This window comes from Syngnathus typhle, linkage group LG14 (genome assembly GCF_033458585.1).
Source record: "Syngnathus typhle isolate RoL2023-S1 ecotype Sweden linkage group LG14, RoL_Styp_1.0, whole genome shotgun sequence".
Taxonomy (NCBI): Eukaryota; Metazoa; Chordata; class Actinopteri; order Syngnathiformes; family Syngnathidae; genus Syngnathus; species Syngnathus typhle.
Window position 1 is genome coordinate 6588593 of NC_083751.1, and position 26728 is coordinate 6615320.

At 41.7% G+C, this 26728-nt stretch overlaps 1 protein-coding gene across 1 annotated transcript; it reads left to right on the top strand.

Annotated features, from left to right (window-relative positions):
* Positions 1-5682: 5682 nt before the first annotated feature.
* On the top strand, positions 5683-26699 carry rnf220b (ring finger protein 220b). Its single transcript, XM_061296947.1, has 16 exons — positions 5683-5903; positions 6806-7420; positions 19820-19949; positions 20666-20708; positions 20791-20883; positions 21542-21584; positions 21868-21957; positions 23659-23702; positions 23967-24054; positions 24374-24470; positions 24630-24689; positions 24768-24826; positions 24914-24998; positions 25310-25418; positions 26037-26111; positions 26191-26699. The coding sequence occupies exons 2-16, from the start codon at positions 6826-6828 to the stop codon at positions 26260-26262; spliced, it is 1683 nt and encodes a 560-aa protein (XP_061152931.1). The 5' UTR covers positions 5683-5903; positions 6806-6825; the 3' UTR covers positions 26263-26699.
* Positions 26700-26728: the final 29 nt, after the last annotated feature.

The following is a 26728-nucleotide window of genomic DNA, read 5'->3' on the forward strand; positions in this document are numbered from 1 at the left end:
ACTAATGACTGGTGACAGTCCACTGAGGGGAGCGAGCTGTTTGCAGTCAGCAGTGCGTTTGTTGGTAATTATTTTCCAGAGTGTCACATTAGTGTCAGCCTTGTGGCGGTGAAAGAGCAGCGAGGACGACGACCCCGGCCGGCCGACTGGCTGGAAGGAAGTGGAAGGAGCGAGGGGAGGGATATGGTGTGATGTTTGGCGCTGGGCAGTGTTTTGTTGATGCGCGTAGATTTGTTCACTGTTCTAGACTTTAAGTGGAGTACATATATGAAAACAATACAAGCCCATCTGTGTGTGTGTTGTGATTGTGGAAGGTTGGATACAAGCTTTTGTGCAGCGAAGGGGGCAGTCAGCGGCCCCCTTGGGAGGAAGCGATCAATGATTGAGACCATAATGCACCTCTCTGTATTCCTCCTCACATTCACGCTGGCTGGCCGCTTTGGGGAGCTGTCACACACACGCACACACATAGACACACACGTTGTCACATGTTCGACAACTCATCTCTCACACGTAGCCCTCTACTCCATCTTGGAGCTGTCTGGTCGATGGCCTCTCTCGCCGCTCTGGCTCAGGCTCTCCCTATGTTAATAAAGTAGACCACTAGACCCCCCCCTCACCCCCACTCCCACAGCACGGCTACCATACAGACAGTAGACAGTCTCAATGTTGACACACTGAAAGAGCTCTTCGGAACTTTCCTCCTACCGCAGTCTGGTAAACACAAGCGGAAGGGAGCTTGCTTAACAAAGCTTTTATTTGCATATATTTCACTTTTTATGAGAGAGCAAAGAGTAAATTTGAAGGCAATCAGTAGCGATAGAGGATTGAGGGTCCCGTAGCAAGTGGCAATTATCACTAATTGGTCTGTGGAAATAATAACAGCTACATTGACTCCAGCCTCTGATGCATTAAGTGGGGATGAGTGAGTTAGAAAGAGAAAAAAAGAAAAGAAAATAATACTAAAGACTATTTAGTGCTTATGAGAATAATTACATGAGTATGTTAAGAGACTCGTCAAGCAGTGTTGGACTTTGAATCTCACCTTCTGTGTTAGTTTGCATGAATAGGTGTTGGTCTGTATGTAAAAGTATATGTCAACTTCCCCAAAAATAATAAGGAATTGTTATGGCAACTACCATATTTTCCAGACTATAAAGCGCACCGGACTATAAGGCGCACCTTCAACGAATGGCCCATTTTAAAACTTTGTCCTTATATAAGGCGCACCGGACTATAAGGCGCACCATGAATGCCTCATGTCAGATTTTTAATCCAAATCAAATCATTCTCCATTTTATCTTTTTTTATTTCAACTTCAGACGCAACAAATTCCTTTATAATCACAAAATAATGATCCATAGTCTTTTTGATTCATGATTCATAGTCTTGAGTCTCGTCTTATGATTGATTTCATGACACAATGCTTCGGGCCAGTTTAAATTTAGGAATTTGGCCCATATATAAGGCGCACCGGACTATAAGGTGCACTGTCGAAAATTTTAGGTTTTTAGGTGCGCCTTATAGTCCGGAAAATACGGTAATGTGTGACGTACATATGTTGTGAGTTCACTGCCATCTTCACATATGATGTGCTTGCAACAATATTCACTGATTTTATTCAAATCCCAAAATTTAAATTTGGCATTCATTTTTTCAGTATTTTTCCAAAAAGTCATATTTCACTGACCTAAAATGCAGTTTGTGTATTGACATAAAGCTGTAGAACTCTTGGGGGGAAAAAATACCAAAGGTTATGTGTGGACATTCTACCACGTCTGGATCACACAAACAAACGCACAACTTGACCGTTGGGTGCGACTGAAGTAGACACAGAATGAAACAAAGACAGCGACAGACAACTCCGAGCTCAAGTCGCACGAATTGTGACGGCGTGTGTGCGTGCTTGTGACAGTCACCAAGACAGCCAAGTGACTCACCTCCTGCCAGAAAATGAAGACGTACAATTAACATCGCTTCCCATCATTCTCAGTTGAGTGGGCAGGCCTGTAATTGGCTGGCTGACCAACCTGCGTGGCTCCGGGTGGCAATTTATTCTGGGAGCCTCACAGTTTACCCACGGCGGCTGACGGCCCCTGTGCCATAACCTGGCTGAGGGAGCGGGGACATCATTAACACTTCAGTGGGCCTAGCTGCAGGACACACAAGCATCATCCACCGCGCACCCACCACGACATGGAGGAAGACGTATGCCCGTTCATCAGCTTGCAAATGAGGACACTCCAGCCATGTTTGCTCAGTCGTGTCTCCCGCTTGTTATTTCTGCCAAGTGCAAAAAATGGATGAAGAGAGGCCGCGTTGTGATAGAGGACCTCGGTTGGTTAGCGGGAAGTCACGACAATGCGACCGTTGTGCGGGGTCCTGCACTAAGTCTGTTCGAGTGGTTGCCATGTCAAGACACCATGAGCCAAGCGATGGCTCTGCTAGAACCAATATTGGCCCCGTATACTAATATTTTTCTAAATATTTTTCTACAATTTTTCTAAAATGTATGTACCGTAATTTTCGGACTATAAGTCGCGTTTTTTTTTTCATAGTTTGGGTGGGGGGGCGACTTATACTCAGGAGCGACTTATATACATATATATGGGTTTTTTTTCACTTTTTTGGGCATTTTATGGCTGGTGCGATTTATGCTCCAGTGCGACTTATAGTCCGAAAACTACGGTAATGCAGTTTTTTATATATATATATATATATGCTAACTTCACAAAAATCAAAGCATTCCAATTGAAAAAAGTAATAATGCTACAAAGAATAAATCAATTGTAATGTAAAAAAAATACTTACAAAATTTACAATATAAAATGTCCATCGGCCACCAAACCTTTTCGCAAATGTTTTCACGTTACGGTTAGCTTTACATTTTGAACAACTGAGATTGAAACAAAAACAAAGGATTAAAAATAACACTCACGGTACTGAAATAGTATCGTTTCTTTTTTTTGTGCGTTTAAAAAAAACTTCTCGTTAGCACAGAATTGTTGGACATGATAATTTCACAACAAAGTGTCACTGCTCGTGTTTATTTCACAGTCTCACTGTTGCTTAAATGAGCAAAAACAAAAACTAAACTTGTGTACAAGAGACCTTTCATATTTTGGTAAAACTCTGTAAACGTTCATCGTGGAACATCCACAAAATGTCCCCTTTACTTTCCTCTCCTAATTGAACCAAGAGGTGCAGTCACCCATCAGGTCCAGCAGATGAGGCTGTGACAAAAAAACGTGATATGAACCAATTGGCACCTACTTTAAATGTGAAATGTAAAGTCCTGCATAGGAATTTTCAGTCAGACTGACTAATCCCCCCCCCCAAACAATGTGTGAACAAGAGCACGGTGATGACCTTGTCTTGTCGCAGACAGACACGTTACATGTTGCTCGGAGGCCAGGGTGGTCGGTCTGGTTTTATGTGGCCCTTTTTAAGGGCTGCACCTGCTGCATGCCTGCAGCTGTCATGAGGTGTGATGATGACCATGCATGAGGAAGTTTGCCATGTGAACACAACATTGCGGTGAGAAAACTTATGAGAACCATTTATTTTTATAGAGCAACAATCCGGTTTATTCTCACTGGTCAGACTTTTCACATGGGCGCATGTATTCCCCATTCACTCATTTCCCGTCTCAGAACTTGCCCACTGATCTCACACACACACACACACACGCACACACACACACACGCACACACACACACACACACAGTCACAGTGCAGGCTCACAGCCAAATGGCTGTTCATTAAAGACCTGAGGGGAAGCAATCGTCTGAGAGACGGAAATTGCGTGTCACATTAGATTAGCAGTGTAAAGCCCCTGGATTGGCTCGAGGGAATAAAGAATTATTTCAATTACATTATTTCAAAAAGTCTTTAAGCAATACCAATACCAATAAAAACAAATTAAGAGTGATTTGGGCTGATTTGCGGCGCTCACAGCCGTGCTTTCTGACAATTTGCTTGGAATCGGATATGAATTATGTCGCTATTACAAGCGTCTGTAACGTGCTGCCGTTGAAAGCAGATTACGTTTGACAAATAATACCGTCGGTGTGCATTGTCTCTCATCAAATGGGAATGTTCTAGAGTGTCAGTCACCCGACAGGCTGCAGACTGTGCTGCCTCAGAGCGTCACAGAGGAACGGATGACTCCATCAGCACAGATACACTGACACCAAGTCACACCTGCACTTGTTGACTGGGTTCAACCTCTGAGTGCAGCATTTATTTGATATCCTGAAGCCGTGAACACTAATACCAAGTTTAACTGATTTTTTAAACATGTTGTATGACTGCTCTTATATTGTGGCACAATGTGAACATAACCAATCACGAGCCTCCTCATCTGTCTGTTGTAGTGCCAAAACTGACCTATGGGAGGCATCGTGGTGCCACTGGTCATCGCAGTAGAAGAAGAAATAGAACCTAAAATAATCTCATCTGTTAATTTAGTGTTACAGGGACAGAGCCTTGTTGCTAATAGCAAAATCTGCAAAGGTCAGACATACCACTACATTTTATTATAATTGCCTATAGGTACCATAAGATGGCAGTAGAGCACTACTTTTGTCTAAACGAAGCTCATCAACTCAGTTCAACATAGCTGCTGCTAAGACGCTGTAAAATGGTGCCAAAGCGTAACTTCCTCAATCAGATATCACAAATATTGTATGGTGACAAAGGCTATTCAAACGATATCAGCTTCGGAGAAAGGAATCACCTTCACATGAATTGGGCATCTCAAATTCCCCCAAAACTAACTTTCAAGGCATATGGGCCATCCCACATTGAATCTTCGGGGATTGTGACTGTAGTGTAAACGAATAGGTCAGATATAACCTATCGATGTGATCCTGTTGCCTGTGCGAGATACTGATCAATAGCATCTACCAAAGCAACACACCCATAGGGCATAAAAATTTAAAAGAAAAAAGATTCCCACTCAGTTTACACACCAACTTAGCATTTAACTGTCCTACGTTGAAATGGATCAACAGATGCATTATTTATAATAAATAAATATTTTCAAACTAATTATGCAAAATTAGATCATTTTCTGTGGAACACCTGATAATCTTTCACGGCACATTGTATCATGCTGCATGGCGCGTAGACCATAAAATAAGTAACATTGTTTTTCCTCTCTTTATTTTAGTGTCATTTTCCTCTTTCAGTTATCCGGATGTTTTGCAAAGTTGCACCCAATGTGTGTCAAATCCATTCTGGGAGACAAATATGTTAATCACTAGTCCACCGTGCTGCTTACTTGATATAGTGCCGAAATAGACAATCTATCAAATCCGATATAAGCTCTTTATTGCAATCTACTTTAAAAAAAAAGTTTTTGCTTCCTGTTAAAGACAAATTCTTCCATGCCACACTTGCCATAATTATTGTTAATATTAAGCTCTTTTGGCTCTCTTCCATTTCCATATGAAAAGTACCAGAGGATGTTGTTTGTGACTAAATTCCAATAATATTATCAATAATGCTTTTTAATTGTATACTCTCCATTTCTGATTTGCTTGACTTGTCTTTAGCAGGAAGGGAGAAATTGAAAGTGTCCGAGGAGGGCGCGAGGTGGGGTGGTGGGGGGTACGTGGTGGAAAGAGGGGCTGGAAAAGAAGCAGAGAGGGGAGGAGGGGGTGTCACACACACCGAGGAGGGAGACACGGGCAGACACTCAGCCGGCCCACTGGTGTATTCATCCCGGTCACATCTACGGCCACCGGGGAAGTCTTGCAGGAGCATCCCGGAGCGTGGAGCAAGCAAGGAGGACGCTTCCACGTTCTTCACTGCGCTCGCCCGTGGAAAGTGTCACCTTCGGGAACTGTTGGAAGTTGAGTGGAGTAAAGATCGTCCCCCACCCCGAGTTCTTCATCACAGTGAGTGTGCGTCTTTGCGCATTACCGCTTAAATTGGTTTAATTGCGTTCAATTGGAGATATTGAGTGTTTAAAGCGTGTGCGTAAAACCTTTGCGCATTCAGTTGCAAAAGTGTCAACTCTTTGAAAAACTGCTGCATATTTAATTTGCAGTTTGTTTTATGATTCATGTAGCGTGACAAATAAAAAGCTTCTTTTGTGCAGTTCCAATATGCAGCATGTGAAGTTTGCGTTTTTCAATTAAGTCTGATTGGTTCAAAAACTTTCGAGTAGTTTTTTTGGGAAAGACTACTAAAGTTTTATTTCAATGTTTCTCATACGCAACCTGTTCTCATTTAATCAAGTAGATGCATTTCAATTTTATGGATTATCATAGAGTTTTAACTATAATCGTTTACTTTGATTAGATTATATAAAGCGATGTTGAGCAGCTCCTTTTAAAGTATACTTTACATCAAAAACTGTTTTTTTTAAATAAAATTGTACAATCATTTACTCATTATAGATTTAAATGTTTGCCATCATATAATCTTTGTAAAATCTATTTGATCATACTGCAGTATTAAATGTAGTGTTTTCTGAATCTGAGTGTTATTTTATTAAATGTACACAAAATATATCCATATCCAAAATATATAATTTTCTTAACCGCTTATCCTGCTAAATGTATTCACATTTATTTAAATGAATATTTAAATGCTACATTTTATTAGCAATTTGCACCCCTTTATAATAAATCTAAAACTGATTGTAAAAGAATTGCACCCACATTTCCAGCAAAACGTATTTCACTGAATTTAATATTGTATGAATTTTAGAGGCTGTAAATTAAAAGTCTTTGTATTATTTCTCAGTCTTTTCACTTTGCATTAAGAACTCTCCTGTTTATTCCTTCACATACAGCTTCGCGCACAAGGAGGTGAATGGACCTCCATCGCCCCTTCAAGATGGACAGCTCCTCCTATATGCCAGCTCCCCTCGCTTCCCCCGCTCTCATGGTCCTCGCCTCCACCGCTGAGGCTGGCCGAGATGCGTCCGTCCCCTGCCAGGCGCCCAGGCCCTTCGGGATCCCCGTTTCGGTGGAGAAAGACCTCCACCTGCCCTTCCCTTCGGCATCCTACACCTTCGCCTCCATGTATCAGCGCCAGGGACCGGTGTCAGGCCCCTTTCCTGGTCGAGACTTCCCGGCCTCCCTGCTGCACCTGCACCCCCAGTTCACCCCACCCAACCTGGACTGCTCCACCCTGGGCATGCTCCACCACAGCGGGGTCGGCGGCGCCTTTCGGCCTTTCTCATCACCGCACGACGAGAGGGAGTCGATCGGTTACCACTCGGCCTTCACGCCCGCAAAGAGGCTGAAAAGCTGCTTCTCGGAGGCGGACGGTAAGGACTTTGACTTTGGCTCTCCCGGAGGCTCCATCAAAAGTGGAGAAGATTCGGCGAGGAAGCTGTTCTCCATGTCTGGCCTGCTTTCCGATGGTGAGGCATCATCCAGCCCGGAGGAGCGCAGAGAGCACAGTGAGTATAGAATCTCTATCTCTCATTGGACAGCTTTTGAGATTTTGCTCTATTTGATGGATCGAGTTGATGATTCAGCTCAAAAGAGAACATTTGTACGTATTTTTACATTATAGTATATGTCACCATATTTTCTGTGGTTAATTGTTTGTATATATAAGTGCATAAAACACACACACACACCCCGTCGTCGGGGATATGCTCCAGCTCACCATGACCCTAATGAGGACAAGTAAGCACTCAAGAAAGTAGATAGGAGGATGGATGAAAAACAAATTTGAAGGTACGAGGTGCTTTTTATTGGACAGCAATGAAAAGAAAAACATATTTGGACACTTTTCGTGACAAATATGGAAGTTTATATAAGATAAATTTTGTAGCTAGTATAGGCCCCCCCCCCCCACCCCCCACTTTTGTGGCTTGCACTTTCACTGCTCTGGAAAGACTTTCTTCAAAATATTGTAGTTGGTCTGTGTGGCTCATAATTTAATTTCCAGTTCCTTCCAAAGGTGTTTGAACATCCATTCATCCACACCAAACTCATCCACACATCGCTTTTCTGTGGTACGTTGGGTCTCAGCAAAGCTGGGATAGACAAATAAAAATTGTTCCCCCAAAGTTGGTAGCTTAACATTTTCCGAAATGTCTCAGTAATGTGAATAATTAAGTTAAGAAGCCCAAGCTAACACCTGATTGATTGGTTAATTGTCTCGTACAGTGTATCTGCTTTTATTTTCCCTTTTGCTCTCTACGCCCGCATGTGAACAACTTTGACACAAATCATGTGAACAGCTGCACTTGTTTAGCTCAGTGATCATTAGCCACATATGACCATTAGGCCTATTGGTAGTCAGACTTTCCTTGAGCAGCTGAGATACACAAGACCGTATGGCGGGCAGACGTCGGAGGAGTGCGCGTCGGAAAAGGAATGACATCCTGTCAGCGATAACGAGGTGGCAGAGATAGAGGAAGGGATGGAGGAGGATGGAGAAAATGAGAGAGGGAGAAAGTGTGAGAGAGAGTAAAGCGCATCAACCCGAGTTTCCACGTGCAAAAAACCCTCAGTGCAAATATGGCCGCCCACACCAGACGTCTGATTTGTTGACAAATGAGTGGGAGAGGTGTCAGTCAGTATGCAGGGGAAGGAAGAGACGCTCCTCATTACTCCCGGGGATAATTGCCCAACCACGCGGGGGCACCGAACAACGGAGGGAGAGGTAGAAACTCGAGGGAGTCAGGGTGAGGAGGAAGAGGGGGGGGGACAATGCTAGGCATGATGGGAAATCAAACCCTCCTCGGCGGCGGCCGCCACGGGGAGCGTCTGACACTTCAAACTGTACACAGAAAGACAGAGGGAAGAGAGCATCCAAAGGCTCGTCAGATCAGAGGGGACACTATCAAAATAATGACAATGGGAAAGAAAAGGGAGGGGGGGGGGCAGAAGGAGGGGGTTTGAGGGCGTTTGGGGTACACATACACCTAAAGGAAACTTTCATCCCACACAAAGGACAAGGAGCAGGAACAAGTTGTCTTAAGAAAAGTTTTTGCATGTATGCGTCTTTTTGTTGAAACTTGCCGATCTTGTGTTGAGTGACAGGGCCTGGGAGGCGGAGCGGCGGGAAGGAATCTCAATATGGAATTTTAATAAGGACGGGAAAGGGGAACGCGAAGCGATGGCAGCCGGCGTGCTGGCGCGAGAGGCGTGTCTGCCTGCCTGACAGTGTTTGCTCGGTGCAGCCGTGCATGCGCCATCCGCTCACCTCCTGGTTTTGGGGAATCTCGTTTACCTGAATGTTGACAAGGACAAAAGATGGAAGAGAAAGGAGGGGTGGGTGCAAGTTTGGCGGCGGACAAAAATTGGAATCTGCTTTTCCAACTTGATCCAATTAGTCTGGAGTGAAGGCAAACTTAAGAGCTTTAATGCAATTGAGCTCCCAGCACTTGCTTCAAGTCTGACATGCACTTGTTCCTCTTGACTGACTAACAGACAGTCACTTCAGGACGTCAAGTCTTAAGTGTTAAGCCTGGAAATTTCCCGGGCTGGGAAAATGCACAGGTTCCAGACTAGACAAACCCTCGACATGCAAACCAGAACAAGCTATATGCGAGCGAGTCAAACTTTTCCTCATTGGCCCGATTCGTCTCATTGGCGATGTTTCTTGCTTGTATCCAAGACGGAAAAAGAACCATCGAACTGCTTTATTTTTAGGAGCAATCGGATCGCAATGAACAATTATTTCCACAGTTACTATTCGATGCATTTATGGTCCCACTTTAATGTTTAATATCATCAAATGTAAACATTAGACAAAGATAACCCAGTAAACAATTTTTGAAGGATGATTTTGACGAGGCCCCTCCAAAAACCTTCATGTTGCTTGATCGGGAACCCAAGTTGATAATCTGATGACTTAATATTCTCCTTTGAGACTTTCTGGTAAACAACAGAATTACGGTTTCATCAATCAGAACAATCCGTCCAGGTGATGGCATATCAAAGCAGCCCCAGATTATAAAGTTATCGCCACCATGTCTGACTGTGTAATGTTCTTTTTCTGAAATGCTGCATTGCATTTATGTAAGTTTATATGGTTAGTACAAACTCTCCAAATCATGCAGAGAAGACAACCAAAACATAATTATATATAATATATTGCATCCCATACTAAATGTTGCAGACCTCTCTGGTCAGTGTCCACATCTGGCAAGGATGAATCTTCTCATCTGGCCAGTGCATCAGGGTGGCAGGACACCTCCATCTGCCCTGCCAGTGACTTCCCTCTGTTGATTTTTCCTTCCAGAGTTTCCTCAGTTTTATCAGTTAAGGTCTGGGATGCTTGGCGTGCGCCGACAGCTGTTCAAACAGTCTCGCAGCCTTTCAAAGGGCAGATGCTTGCAGCCGAGCGAGTCGTGCTTATTTTCCTCAGGGAGATGCTCTCTGCTGCCGGGCCGGGTTGGAACCCAAATGGCCCTTTACCGGGAACATAAGCAGGGAAACTGGAAGTCAGTGGCCAGGTCGGACGGGTTGAACGTGTCGTTAGGGTGCCAAAGCTGTTTGAGAGTCAGATGTTTAAGGGCTTTGTACATACAAAACTATTAAGAAACTTAAACTCAACAACTTAGTATATTTTTGTACGTTAAATACTTGTAACGACTGTCATTCTTTTCCCAGATGTTCAAAATTTGCCAACCCAGAAAAACATGACATCAAACTTGACAGCACTTACCGCAAGCAAATGTTACTTAAGTTTCACTTTCTTAGGAGATTTTAGAGACAATGTTTAATATAAATTGACTTTTTCCATGCTTGCAACACACAAAAACCATTTTGTGCTCTCAATCACCGTACTAAAGTTGTCAAAATGTAAATTTGAGGATTTTGTTTTTATATCTATTGAAATTTAATATCACCCCTAATTTACATGAACTATAACAAATTTAAAAAAAAACACAGATAAAAAAAAAGAAGGAAATAATCATTCATTTGTATGTCACAGATAGATTTTGATGAGGGATACAACAATAACTCCAAATATTGGACGTAAGCATCTATTAGGACAAAATGCTTGAGTTCAAAACAATTTTTTTTTTTAGGTTAATAGAAGGGAGGCGTTTTGTCTCATGGAAAACAGAATCAATATCACGTAGTTCCATGTTAGATTTGTCCCGTAGATTTAATCATTGGTCACGGTGAAGCTTGATACCTTAAGCTGCCTGCAGACATGACAGCTTAAACGGGCCCAAAAGTGTGTTCGTGTGTGTGTGTGTGCATCTTCTCTTGACTCCATCTCCAGAATGTCAAGTTTTCCATCGTGAACAAAGCCAGCTTGAGGTATTAAGAGTCTCAAAATCCACCCATAATTGTCATCCACTCACAAAGCATGCTTGTTTGTCAATCTTAAAAATGAGTTTGGCTTATTGACATATAAATGCAAGCCCCATAGTTCGTGCTAAAAAGAAGCGTTTTGTCGTCGACTGTCCGCTCGTATTGACTGAAGCTTCCCGTTGAAAGACACGGTGTTTACATCCCACTGGCGGACCGCAAGGGGATCGATAGCAGCCACTCAATTCTCATGCATATACATCTCGTATTCCCTGGATGCACTCACCTCCTCATCTGCACTCCACGCAACAACCAAGCCAATGCTTATTTAAGGTACGGCTGAGTTTGCCTTGTTGCTATGTCACTACTCTGAATGCAAACAAGATTGCCGGATTCTGCTTAAGGGCAAAACAAAAGCTTGCACATACCCGAAAGTGGTTTTTCAAGCAGCGTTTGTGGCTGACCACACTGGTAGTCTTCTTGTGCGTTTCAAACGCTCCAGGACCAAGAATTACAATATTAATGCTTGCTTGTGTTTGATGTGTTGACTGTTTCCCCTCCTGTAGTGATGGTAGTTTGTTCTCCTAATGTTCTCCCAAGTAAAAGAGGCTTTCATCTTGGCAGGAGGGGGAACTCTTCAGTGCTTCCCCCCGTCTCCTTCCCTTCATCCTTTCCATCAGGGCCAGCGAGTGGGAGAATGGAATTTTACTTGTCATGTATTTGGACTTAGACACGGCCAATTGTGTGGTCGCGCAGTGTGCAACTCTTTGGGCAACGCTAACGTCAAAGTTTTTTTTTTTTAATTTTTTTCGTTTTTATTATCACTCTGATTGGGAAGCGCTCTGTCATGTTAGCAAGAGCGCTCTGTTGTACGGCAACTAATTTTGGAATTTTTTTCATATGATAAATTAAAACAATAAGATACTTTATTTTGGAAATTTAGTTTCCATAGCAAATCAGAGGTTGACCAACTTTATTTGATGTCTCGTGAAAGGTTCCGTTGTAATAGACTTTTTAACGGCCTTGCATGGCCTTCATTTTCTTGAGTCAGGTTTCCCTCACTATATATTTTGAAAGGCTGAGCACTAGCAACTGTTCATATTTTCTTTCTTTATGAATGTTACTGCAGGCATTTGGCGTCTTGATTGTATTATCCAAAAGTGTGTGTGTCCGGATGTGGACCGCACGGCTTGCCGGAGGCAGACAGGATCTCTATAAGTCTAGAAGGAGGCTTTTACAGTGGCAGGGGGACACGTGTGTGTGTTTATGTGTGTTTGTGTGCACTGAGGTCTTTTTGTGGTGACCGTCAGCACCTGTTAGATCATCACGAGTCATAACACATCTTGTCGTCACTGCATCTGCCTCCGTGTCTGGCTGTGATGGGCTCGGCAGAGACGGAGGGGGGGGTTATAATGAGTCCAAGACCCAGGGGTCTTTAAAACAACACCCTCGTTTTAACAGGGGCTGCCTTTCCTTTTTCCTCTCTCTCTTTTCTCCCGCTTTCCACCTCTCTGTCCGAGTACCTGATCAACTGCATTGCAGCTGCTTCTCATCTGGCATCAAAAGGGCCGCCGCACATATGTGCATGCGTGCATAGGAAGGAGTCGGGGTAGCGGTGAAAAGGGGATTTCTGGAGATCGAATCGTATGTTCCTCCGAAGTGGCACGCCGCACGCACACAACATCCTTCGCATCGTCCCCCGAGCCCAACAAATCAGTGTCGGGCCCATCGACATGTCAGAGAGGGCAAACGTTGAGGTTAAACACATGCTGCTCGCTCTGTGTGTGTGTGTTCGGGAGTGTCTTCGCTTTGTGTCACAGACAGACCTCATTACAGCATGTCACTTGTGCTTTTTTTTTTTTTTTTTTGTGAGTCTTCCAGCTGTAGAGAAGCTTGACAAAAGCCAAGTGTGTCAAAAAGGCATGCCAAGCTTGATGGCTTTACCTCCTCCAGTGAACAATCAGTCTGTGACTGTAAGCCATTATTTGCATTTCAAAAAAAAAAAAAGTATTTTATAAAAAAAAAAAAAAAAATGAAGTGGCATGTCAAGATGTGCGTATATGTGTAGAAAATGATATTTGAACGGAACTTTTCAAATTTGACACAAGGAAAAGTTCATTTTAGGTCAACAATTGAAATAAACAATCCAAAAATGTAGATATAAACATAAATCAGATTTTAGCACTCGGACTCACAGGGTAAATCAGACTAACAAACAGAAAACACAAATAAAACACATAGAATATTTACATTTGTTCACACTTAATATTTATGGTTATTTCAGAATTGTTAAATACTGCCTAATAATTTTGCACTATGCAAAATTATTTCCATTTTCAAAATGTACCTTTAAATACAGTATGATTATTTTATCGATGCACTAATTGTAAAGCAGCAGTTTGCTTGACATTCTAACTGTGGGCTAAGCACCCCTAAATGTCACATCCTCAAATCACCCCTCCTGCCTTAAAGGTCAAAGTTGATCAGGATCGACCCCGTCGTGTAAAGGCTATCAACAATCCATCCCCTCATTCTTCCTGAGAGAATAGCATTGAGTCTGGGCCATAAATCAAATGCTTTATAATTGGTAGGAAAACAGCCGTCCAGCAGTATATAACCTTTTATGTGTCGTCTCAACTCTTTATTATGGTGCTAATGAGTGGCCAGACATTAGGGTTGGAGCTGCAAGCCAACAGGGTGGAGGGGAAGGGAGAGTGTTGCTCACTTGGCTAAAATACTGCTGACTGACCAGTCGTATAAATACATACATACGAACTTGGTGCACATCAGAGAGTATGCATATTTACATTGAAGAATATGCGCATATGCACTCCTCAGACACACACACATGCACACACACTCTCAGCAGTGTCCATGACAAGCTTGCCATTAGTATGGAGATTGTGTTAATTGTCCCCATGGACCACACAGGCAGAAGCTTGGCAGGCCTGCTGTGAGGCCGCCGGGCTGGGTCACAGCGCAGAGTCCGTTTCACACATCCTATTGTCTCAGCCGTAACTCTATTAGTGAAATTACGAATCAATCATTGAATGATTATGGGATGCACACAGTGGATTGTTTCAATGCAAATACTGCCCATTTTGTTTTGCTTATTTAACTAAATAAAGTAAAATACAGTATACATTTATTATTTATTTGATATTATTTGTTTAATATTATGTATTTTTTTATTTGATTAGTGACTATGCACATTAATGAACATCACAATATAAAAAAAAAAAGTCAATATGCTGGATTATTGGTACAAAACTATTTCTTATCTGCAGTCCCCAGGCAGGCCGATACAAAAAAGTATAAATATATACGTAAATAATTACATAATAAAGAAAACATAACATACAAAATACCATATACAAATAGCTGCCATTATATCATATATTTGAGGTAATATCAGGTCAATTGTCATTTCATCCGCCACATAACAATCACTTCCTGTTAAATATATTGTATAGAGTCTTACTGAAGATAAGACCCATCATGTGTTTGATCATCCAGACAGACACAATAGCATCCTTTAGGAAGTGTGACAAACCCAAACACAGGTGCCAGGTGCATGTTCTCTTGAGGTACCAGCAGAAGTTCACTATGTTTTTGGACAGTATCAGATGGTATCTGGTGAAGTGGCGGGCAGGGGGGGGAATAAGTGGCAGCTTATCTCTAATAATGTCTTTCGGTGGAGCCGTTGAAAATGACATTGTTCCGCAATTCTGAAAAGTTCTGAGAGACGGATGCGGGCCATTTTGTGGTCACGTGCCCTTACACAAGCTAAGATGGTTTTATTTGCTTTTTTGGAGTATGCTGGTGGTTTTAAAGAGCTTTTAACTCACCTGTGGAGTGTTGCGTCTTAATATCTGATGTCATCACCTGCACTTCATGGATGAGGGCTAGCTTTGTGTCAGAGGGGGAAAGCAAGGTTTTGTTCGGGTAGTGGTTCTACATTCGGGCATTTCACACATAAACTCAATCTAAACTTTACTTTTGTTGGAAAGTTGGGTTAAGGAATGGTACACTGAAGGAAGAATGACGGAAGAGTAGGCAGGGAGAATCACAACTTTATTTTAGCTCAAAGAAAACATGCTATCTGATTGTGTTGAGACAGATTCGAGAATTGCCACTGTGAACCAATGTGACAGTTTATTTCCGAGCGAGTGCCGGTCGATGACATCACAGTGAGTGACAAGCCACCGGTGAACTGCTCTTTCTCTTTTCTCTTCCTTTTTTGATCCCGTCAAACTGACGGCACGGCAAATGGATTGGTGAGAGGTGGAATTTGGCATTTTATTGCCTCTAGTAAGAGCGTCATTGCATATCATGCTGGGATAAAAAGAAGAATGAAAAAATCTGATGTATGACTCAGATCCACCTAAAGTCTGTATCTGGTTCTCTAGAACAGCCAGTCACTTCAAAACTGCTCTTTTTGACCTTCAATGTTGTCCTGAGACAAGGTTATGTAAGAATATTGGAATTCAATCTCATATTGGCAATTTTATTTGTTTTTCTGCTAATTAGTGACTGATTCCCATGAGTTAAAGTTGTCTGGTCATTATTCTAATATTTCTAAATCTGAGGTAAAGTCTTCAAGCTGCTGTGAGTGACCACATAAGTAGCTTTATATCACTGCAAATGGCCAAGGACAGCTCCTGACTTGCACTCGCTCTCGCCAATCTGTAATTCACTATCACAGATCATTGAGCCATGCATCTCAATGAGGGCCAGATTGATTGGCCCGAACAGTGCAAAGGCAGGGTTCGATCCTTCGCCCTCCAGTCCCGGGAAGGCAAACGTGGCCGCAGAGTTTAGCGGCTACCCGGTCCGCTCTCCATCAACGACTTGATTGGACTCATGCATGCCGGGCCACACCCGAAGCTGATAGAACAATTGTGGTGACTAATGGAGAAGATGAGAGAGAGGAAGGGCGTGAGGGAAACTGAGATAAATTTGAGGTTGTGTGCTGATTGACCCGTGGTCAGAGAGGTTATGTCCATTGATCTGTAGGTCCGGAGAGAAAAAGGGATTTTGCCTGAGGTGCCTCAGAATGAGTTCATCTGAGGTTTAGGATTCCTCTCCATTCCCACCAGGAGCTTTTTCATCATCTGATTCCCGAGGACTTGCAGCTGACATCACATGTGGCGGTTCGGCAAAGAAGTGGCGAGGGCAAAGGCCAATCAATGCCCTACAAGGGGTTGATACAGATCTTATTAGTCAATGAATGATCATTAGCGATCTAACGAGGCATTGATTTACGTAAGGGGCAAAGGTCGCCGTGGTTGTGGCAAGTGCCTTTAACACGTTAAATGCAATAGATTGCTCGGTCGGAGGGATCTTTTTGAAGGATGCTGAAATTAGATTGGACAGAAAGAGACAATCTGGGGTCAAGCCTTGGGAAAAAAATATCCTCTCCTTTGTTCTCGCAACAGCACTGTCGGGCAATTAACGGAACAGGGATATCTCGAAGAATACCGCGTCAAAGGCAAGTGGACGTTGTGTTTTAAAGCAGCTTTGAAAGTAGCAGAAATGACTGAGCTGCTAGCAGATGTGTTACTACAGGGCTCATTATGTTGCTCATTAAATTCCAAACTTCTCAATAGGCCATTATTTCCCCAATAAAAAACAAATGGCGGCCTGCGTGCTCCCCTCCTCCCCCTCCTATGTAGAGCTTAGCTCTGCCTCACAGACGGCAAAAATCCTGACTAATATCCTGCGTGATGCTTTTAAATTGGAAGCAGGCGGTCTCGTAGGGTGTGGCACAGGTGCTGCAGGAGCCAGTGGCTTTTATAGGCCTTGGTCTCCTCTGAAAGTGTGCCAAGGACTTGCCTATTCACCAACCGGTCCAGAGTTTGACATCAGGCGCTAATTGAACACCCCCCACCCAAATCACAGCATGCTTACTGCTTATATAGAGTCTGTGTGCTTGTTACTGCTTTTATAGATTTTTTTTCTGATGTGCTTAAAGGAATTGTTTGATGATTGGGATCACAGTGCCGCTCTGACTGACTTGCCTCAGCAGTTTATCGCCAGTGAAAAAGCTAGCTTGCGCAACGTAAGCGCGGCGTCTTTCCTTGCTTGCGTGTCTTCTGCCATTCAAAGCCGTCTGTTCGACGTCACGTCAATCAAAATTATATCGCGTCCACAGGTTTGTAGCCAGGAGGAATGGCTGGGAAGGGACCGGTGGGGCGAGGGTTGTTCGTCACAATGTAGAACAGCCTTTTCATGCCCTAGCATAATGTCAACGGGTGACATCCCGGCCTGATGTGATGTGGCATTCACTAAAGGTCACGTTAGGCATCTCCGCTCCATCTGCATCTGCTGAAGTGGCAGCCGTCATATGGGCGCTGGCATCGGCCATTACCGAGGCCCTCAGGGGAGGGTACGTGATGTTTTGAGGATTTCTTTTTTTTTGTGGGATTTTGATCTTGTTGCTGCAGGGCTGAGTACTTGGACATTATGAAGCTGTTTAGTTTCACAAGGGGAGAAAAATATGGGATCAAAGATTAACTTTATTTTATAATCTCACTCATCTGAGACTTGGTGAGTTGATCTAGAAGCATTCCAGAAAACTCAATTTCAAATTTCCATCCAGGAAAAGTTTATGGGAATGTCATCAGCCACAATTTACAGACTCACTTGCTTTAATACTTGGCTACGCAACCATCGATTCCATACAATTGACTTGCAATTTAAAACTCAATCAGTAATTCATCTATCGCTAGCGAACACGCCATGTTTTTGCTTATGTTTGACTTGAAATCACCGCGGAATGCAGCTTTGCTTTAACGACGCACTTAATTCTATGAGGTGCTACAAACACATCGGAAAAATTAGGACTTTTCATTGTGATGCACATGACGTTTATAGGCATGACACTTGAGGTGAACAAATGAAGGACCTACTGCATCCCAGACAGCCAAAAAAGGAGGTTCTGAACTAGCGAGACAGCTCTCGGTAGAGAGAAAGGAAACAATCAGACACACTAAGGCGGTGAATCCATTAGATGATGGGCCCTTCAAACTGGGCAGGACCCAACAACAACGCGCCAGCAATCCATCCGAGCTGGTTGCTGTAGTGAGGGAACGGTTTACAAGCCCGGCAAGTCAGTTTTACAGCCCCCCGTTGTGTGTCTGAGACCCCCCAGGCTGAAAAGGGTCTGAGTCTGACTGAAACTGACAGCGTTTATGTGGGCAAGGGGGTTGGAAGAAAAGAATGATGGTCGTGAATCGGCTACTGTCACTTAACGTACGGGCAACGACTCGGCAAACACGCACGTTTAATCTGATGCTGGTGTGGATCAGAGGTGAAGGATGCGGTCGGAGGGGCTTTGGGGAGCCGAATCCCAAAAGTGGACCAATAAAACACCCCGAAAATCAAATCCCATTGCTCTTATCGCGGTGCCATTCAGAGACGTTATCTGCACAGGTAATGTGGTTATAAATTCAATTTCAGCACCGAGATTTCATTGTTTACTGATGCCGACATGTTCCGAGCGGCGGAGCGCAGGAACGTTCGATGCGTGTCGGGAAAAGTCATTTAGGCTTCCACAAGGGGATGCAAAAAAGGTGTGATGGGGGAAGGCGGGGACGCAAGGAGAACCGTCACTCTCCCAAGGACACCACTTTCTATTTTCCACTCCATGTTTTATTTAGAGGCCCTTTTGTCCTATTTAGCCGATTAGGTTGGCCGCTTACTAACACATTTTATTCGGACAAAAGTGATAATCTGCTGCTTCCTCTCCACCAAACTGTCCCAACCTGCCCTTTTATAATCTAGTGTAAAAACTATAAACATTGGCTCTGGACTGAGACGGCAAATTAGCTACGTCTTGCCTACTAGCGCCCGGTGATTGATGGCTTTCAGGAGTAAATCACCTCATCTACTAGGTAAAATCTTGATATAGTGGAGCTCCTCGGGATCCCAGCTGGCTGCTTATGGCAGTAATCCATCAGTGGGGCCCAATGGGCCGAGTGGTCCTCCTGGGTAATGTTCCTATTGACAGCCTATGATGTCGACACACTGACGGCAGGGGGGACACTGCTGTGTGTGCGTTTGTGTGTGTGTGTGTGTGTGTCCGTTTCACTCTCTTCGCCACTATCTGTCAATAGGATACATCGGTCGACAGAACACACACAACCACACAGGGGAATTATCTCTGTCTGAACTTCCTAACAAATATAAGTAATATTTTGATGTATATTCAGTGAACTATAAAACTAAATATATTATCCTAAAAAAAATAAAAAATTGTCCCCTTTAAATAATAATGTGATTTAGTTTTATTCTATTTAGTTCCTTTTTTATTTATTTATTTATTTAGTTAGTTCAATTTCCTGCCAAACACTCGTCTATAATTAGATTAGATTTACAACATACACCTTAAAAATGCTTTAGAAGTTTTTTCAACTAATATTTTAGTTTTGTTTCTATCAGTATTCCTGGATGAGTAAATTTATAAAGCAGTCATTATTTCTCCATTCACGTAACGCCACGTTGAGATTTCTTTGGAACAGAATGTTCATAAAAAAAGTAATTTGGCTCTAACTTAACCTCTCTAATATATGCAGGTGGCAAAGTGAAGGTGCTCTACGATGCCGGAGCTCCAGTGTGTCCAGTGTGTCAGAGCGTTCTGCGACCAGGGGAGCTGCAAGAACATATGGAGCAGGAATTAGCCAAACTCAGCCAGATTCAAATCAGGTAGCACTAAAAAAAGTGTTGCCATTTTGTTTATGATTTACCCATCCAAATCCTATTATCTTCGTTCTCCTCTGTTATCCTGATAATTAAACCAAACAATATTCTATAGTCTCCACACCCCAGCACGTTCCTCAATTGGTATGTCCCATCTTCTCTGTCACCTATGTGCAATGTTTACAGGCCTCCTCATTGTTGCCTACATATTTCATTTTGCAGGCTTCAGCCTCCAGGCGACAAATCATACAGCGGGCAAATAATGTCCCACTAATAGATGCTTGGAGGCTAACATGCTTGCTTATGCACACACAGAAAGAAACACACTGCTGCTTTGACCATAAGAAGGATCTCTCCAATAAAGACATTACAGTCCAAATCTGCTTAAAGACCACTTGGTGGACAGTAATGGTTTCAAATTGGACTTGGCCCACAGGGACGCTGCATGTGTCTGTGTGTGTGTGTGTCTGTGTGTAGATAAATATAAAGACCGTGTAATGTACGTGTGTCCACGTGTGTGTGAGAAAGATTGAGTGAAAAGATTTGAAAGGAGGTTATACACCCGCATAGAGTACATGCAAATTTCCACAAGATACAGCCGGCTGTTCACGAGTTGATGTTTATAGAACCATATTGCGTTTGTTTTTCCAGAATGCTGGATTTGTTTGTATATTGTTTATTTGCATGGGTGCTCATGTATTATTTACCTTTCTTCTCACAAGTGTCACTTCGGTGCAGCACGACCACCTCATGAGGACGCCAAAGGTAACGTAAACATACGATACCGTCATGATTTGCATTGAATCCGGTGCTCCTCAACGCTCCCGTGTCTCTTTTTTCTTTTTAGTCTCTTTCATTCTCTCTGCATATCAAACGCGAAGGAGGTCATCCGAGCTCACCCCCTCGACCGGCTGATGATATCCATTCTGACCGATACCAGGTAAAGTTTAACCCAAAAGAAAAAAATTAATAAAATTATAAACTCAACTTTAAGCACTGTAATATCTGCCATTATTGCTCCATAATGGCAGATTTTTTTATTTTTATATTAGTATTAGAACTCATTCAAGAGTATGTAATGTGGCCAGAGAGTGTGCAGCCAAGAGGGTTCATTGATTTTACAGGCATTGCCTCCAAATGTTCTGTTCATCATTAATGCAAAAAAAAAAAAAGGTGGCTCAGCTAGTAGTTAGCGACATCATAAACATTGTTGCCGGTCTTGATGTGGTGCCGGTGACTCAGCAGTTTTATGAGCTCAGAGTTGATCACACGCCGCAGCCAACACTCACAAATAATATGTTCATCGGTGGTACCAGTTAGCTCCTAACAGAGTAACTGTTAGGAAATGGAAGAAATGAAATGCAGATGTCACAATGTGCTCTCGCTTCCGCTGTTGTTAAGATTACCGGTTTGCGACTGTGCATGTTTAATTTAGTCCAAATTGATAACAGGGTTATATCATTTTTTATACAAAAGTAAAAATAGGCCATGATGTCCAAAAAACTTAAAAAACCATACAGTAATGTTTTTTTTTTTTTTTTGCAACTAACTATAATTTCAAGTCATGTAGTATGACACGTTATTTTTCTTTGATACAGACTTTTCTGCGTGTGCGGGCCAACAGACACACACGACTAAACGGTAAGCTGATGCATGCTTACAAAAGCAAATATTTTCTTTCATTGCTGCTGACTCAGTCTGACAATAAAAAGTGAGTTGTGAGTGGAGGGAAACTTAGTTGGCTTTAGCAGTCTTCCCCTTTTAGTTGTGGCCATTGTGTCGTGTCGTGTTGTGTTGCGTGCACACATCATCCCTTTTCTCCACACGCGCCCGCCCCTACCGCCACCCCGCTACACTGGCCTAGCGCCCACACGAGCAGAGGAGTTATTAACCTTTCAACTTTGACCTCTTGATATGTTAACAGTCGACGACCTCTGCTGGTGCAGGTGCTACGTCAAATCTGCCCCATTACGCCCACACAGCACAGGAGCCCACCTAGACTGCACACAAGCTGGTAAGACACAATGCAGATGCAAATTGGAAAATACATTTGATTTTTTTTTTTCAAAAAAAGTTAAATCTAATTTACAATATACAATTTAATGTATATATATGTACGTATGTATACTTATATGCACATATCTATATATATATATATGTGTGTATATATGTATACATATATAAATATATATGTACATATAATGCTAAAAAGACACCAGAAATACATATTGTGTTATGTATATACATTTTAAAAATATAATTAATGAGCTACTCCTAAAAGCATCTTTGTCAGCAGTCATTAACAATAATATATATTTAATACATCATAAGAAATAATTGACCTTAAAATAGTTCCTTGGGGCATTTTTATGTACATCCATATAAAATGAAATTGAATTGTGTGTGTGATTTATTGTCACACAGTGTATGAGGAAAATTTCAAATACAATTTAAAAAAAAAAAAACGTAAATTGGTGTTTCAGAAGCAACACATTTTCATAATCTGCCAGCAAAACATATTTAGATGTGCTTTATAACCCATAACATGTATTTCCAAAACAGTGATAATAAACGAATTAAAGGAATAATTTTCACATCAAAAAATTGCCAAGCTTTTTTTTCCAGCTTGGAGCTGACTCTTCAAACTGCCAATGCTGTCGAGGTCTGTTAGCCTTTATTGGCCTTATAACAGGATGCCATAATGAGCTTCTAAATACACGTCAGGGGGAAGAAGAGTGTGTTTAAGCCTATGTGTGTGAGTGTCTTGTGTTGATTAATCAACCTCTCACTTTCCTTCTCTCTTCTTCTTTCCCATTTGATGAGCTCTGCCTCATCTACGACTTGCCTCTTTAACCCTCATTATATTTCCTGGCATGGTGGCGCTCGGGGTCACGGCCACTGGCCCCAATGTGTGTGTGTGCGTAGCACCAGCCTCCGTCACCCCACTGTCAGAGCCACTGTCATGCAGAAATTAAGGGGGTCCTAAAAGCTAATGTCCCTTGCTTGCAATCTACAGTCAGTGTGGTCCCAATGGGGAAGGAGGGGCCGCTGGTGTTCTGCCATGTTAACTTTTATATCACAAGGGAAAGTGGAGGCGCAGTGACACAAGTGATTTTTGCCATGCTCTTACTGTATGTAATATTTTGCTTCAGTATCTTTGTTATGTAATTGTTGATAGTGTCCACAAAGGAAGAACTTACTTATGTTGCATCTTCTGTCTGTAGGATATTTTTTTTACATCCAGAACACAGGTCACATAGTTATTTGGATCATGTTTAAAGTCAGTGTTTGTAAGAGTAAGAGTTTTAGATGTTTCTAAAATGTTGATAAAGTCTTGACCTTTTTTTCTCTCAATGATTCAATTTGAAAGATGATTAACATTTTATTTTATATTCCTTTCTCAAACTTTGGACATCTATGACCATATATTTCATTTTAAATTCACATTGATTAATCGCTATATCTGTTTATTTATTATTTTCTAACTTTGAGAGACATCGAATTTTCATTCAGAATATTCCACAATAGAAGGCTGTTAAAAACAATGTTTTAAATAGCTTTGTTGTTTTTTAATATAAAATAAAATAATGTGAAAACTTACCTAAATCAGAAAAACAACCAAATATCGTGCATGAACTTAATCAAATTTGAATATGAGTCAAACAATAACAACAGTCACTATAGCTTCAACTTTGTCTTTGTCTTGTCTCCTCAGTCAGGATCAGCAAAATGAAACGGAGGAAACCAGACGAGGGTCAGGTACGGTTGAGTTGATCTTTTTTTTTTCCCCCCCTATCAAGTAAAAGACAGATGAAACCATACATTGTGACATTTTTATTATCATTGGAGAGATACAAATATCAGCGCATCCATGCGACATCAGCATCACTGTCATGTCAGCGTGTATTCATGTGAAAACACTTCACTTGTTATGAAAACGCCGCCAGAGGCTACAAGAAGCCAAAAGACAATCATCCTAGCGTGTGTGTAAATGTGCTCGTCTTTATGTGTATATTTGTCTAGGAGGTCCCTGCAGACACAACACCATCAGAGGATGAGTGGAACGAAAGGCGGAAGATACAGATGATGTCGCTCGTCGGAGGGTTCAAAGGTACGTTTGTGTTTGTATTTGCCGGTGTGTGCGTGCCATGCTGTGCATTGGACGGTAATAACATGACAGAGTGGCAGTTGTTGAAAAAGCACTGAACTTTTCAATCCACATTACAGAAGAAGAGCATGCCTTGAAGGTTAAGCGTCCACGCATTGACGGGGCTCTGACATGCAAACCTGTCACAAAAAAAAAGGATGCTTGAAAAATTGAGACCAGATTAAAATCAATTTGGGCTTGTGCAATATTTTTATATTCGTCGTCATTGGATATTTTGACTTTTATTCGTAGTTGCATCCCTATTTTGAAAATTGCTCCTCAGGTTCAATGTTGGTGAGCAGCACGTCTAAAGAAGGTCGGGACAGCGACGCAGACCTCGACGTGGATGGAGACGACACCTTAGAGTACGGCCGAGTCCAGTATCCCTTACATCTTAAAATAGTTTTTATCTTTCACAATTTTTTTTTGTTAATCCTATTAAAGTAGAAATCGAAATAAATCCTTGGTAGATTTATAAATTTGCATTCACACAATGTTTTTCTACATTTTGAGCTCTTTCTCCTTAGCTTTCACTTTAGATACACAGAGACAGATGTGATCATGTGTTCCGGGGAAAACAACAAGGAGACGACAGCTAAGTATGTTTCTTTAAATCTCAAAATCTTTTCACGCATTGTTGCCGCTGAGCATTATGTTTAATTATTGTTGTGGAGCAGTGGCGGAACATTGCCCGACTCTGGAGTACATCGGGAAATTTCCAAATGGTCAAATGAAGGTACGGGGAGGTCAAAAGAATTATTAGAAATACAAGTGATTAACTTCTTCTCAAAAAGTATGTTTGTGTTGATTCATGTCCGTGTAGAGAGTCCGTCCACCAGCAGTGGAGATAAAATTGATGCTAGCACAGTTGTTCTTCCCAAAACCTGCAAAAACAATGACATCGACATGTAAGTGACACAGCTTTTATTTTGTAGAAAATCTTACAAATCCTGTTGAAGGTGATGCATACAGTTTGTATTGAAAGACCACCAAGAGTGACCTATATGATGCTGCCAACCGTCAACCCATAATGACATATGCGACAATCCAGTTTTTTTTTTTTATTATTAAAAAAGAAAGATCAACAGCGAAATCTGTCGGCTCGTTTGATATTAATGCAAATGTACATGTTGTCCAGCTAATAATTCCATATGTCTTCCATTTACTGTAAAAAAAACTCTAACTTGCAGTCTTTCTTCCTTCCTGTGTCTGTGTGAAGACTCCCTGAAGACTCTGCGTTGACATCCCTGGACACTCTTAAATCTCGGATACGGGATCTGGAAAAGCAGTTGTGTAAAGGAGACAGATTTAAATGCCTCATCTGCATGGTGAGTGTACGTCTTCATTTTTATCCGCGTGTTTGTATCTCAAATGCTTTCTCTCAATTCCAAAGAGGTTTCCTTTACATTTAATTTAGTTAGAATTATAAATTGGATGTATTATTATTATCATTATCATTATCATTATCATTATCATTATCATTATCATTATCATTATCATTATCATTATCATTATCATTATCATTATCATTATCATTATCATTATTATTATTATTATTATTATTATTATTATTATTATGTTTTGTGACTGACCAACGAAATGAATTATTTTTGTTTGTTTTTTGTTTATTCCAAAAATAAAATAAATTATATTTTTAATAGATTTATATTAAACATTTTTGGAAGAAACTTAGAAATACTTAGAATGATGAATTTTAGATATATTTAATCTTTCATTTGTTAAATCCCTGAGATGTAAATTAGACAATGTGTGAATGATATCAGTTTTTGTCATGTGCAGAGAAAACATACTTAAATCTTCATTACCATAGCAAATTCCTCAACAACAATCAAGTTGAATTGCAGAAGAATAGGTTATTTGTGGACATCTAGTGGCGAGTTAAGCTATTACATATCTAAAATTTTGACTTGCGTGTCATCCTCCAGGACACTTATTCAACCCCACTGACTTCCATCCAGTGCTGGCATGTTCACTGTGAGGAGTGTTGGCTCCGAACGCTGGTGTGTTTCCTCTATGACCCCCCCCTAAAAAAAATGATATCCCAAGCAACATTTTGAATGGTGTAATTTTCTACATTAGGGAGCAAAGAAATTGTGCCCTCAGTGCAACACCATCACCTCGCCTGGCGACTTGCGGAGGGTCTATCTGTGACGCCAAGCCCTGTCATAAAGGGGTGGACTTGTGAGCAGCTGGCCTGACTCCCACCCTCTTCCCAATCTCACCTCACCTTGGACCTAATTTTTAGTTAACAGATCCACCCAAAAAAAAAAATTATAATCCAGACTATTTGGAGAACATCTCCAAAGCGACATTTTAACATGAACTATTGTGAATTCCTGTTTGGTGGAAACACCTGAATAACTGTACTTGGGACAATATTTAACCATTTTATAACAACTTTTTGTCTGTTTTCTGGTTAAGCACATGTATATAGTTTTTGTGTTTGGATCGGTGTTTGTATATGATGTTGATTAGAACAACCTATACTGTACAGAATTTGTTTTAAATGTTTGTTTGGCTCCTTCTCATACAACCTCCTCACTTTTTGTCTTTAGTCATTGTTACTATAATAAAAGTTGTGGCCCAAAAAAAAAAAAAAACGGGGCTTCCCGGTGCA

Excerpts from the sequence above, each read along its gene's own strand:
- rnf220b (XM_061296947.1), top strand. The coding sequence starts at position 6,826 with ATGGACCTCCATCGCCCCTTCAAGATGGACAGCTCCTCCTATATGCCA. Across the intron at positions 20,709-20,790 it reads ACCTCATGAGGACGCCAAAG|TCTCTTTCATTCTCTCTGCA; the intron begins GTAACGTAAACA and ends TTTTCTTTTTAG. Across the intron at positions 24,999-25,309 it reads AAAAACAATGACATCGACAT|ACTCCCTGAAGACTCTGCGT; the intron begins GTAAGTGACACA and ends GTCTGTGTGAAG.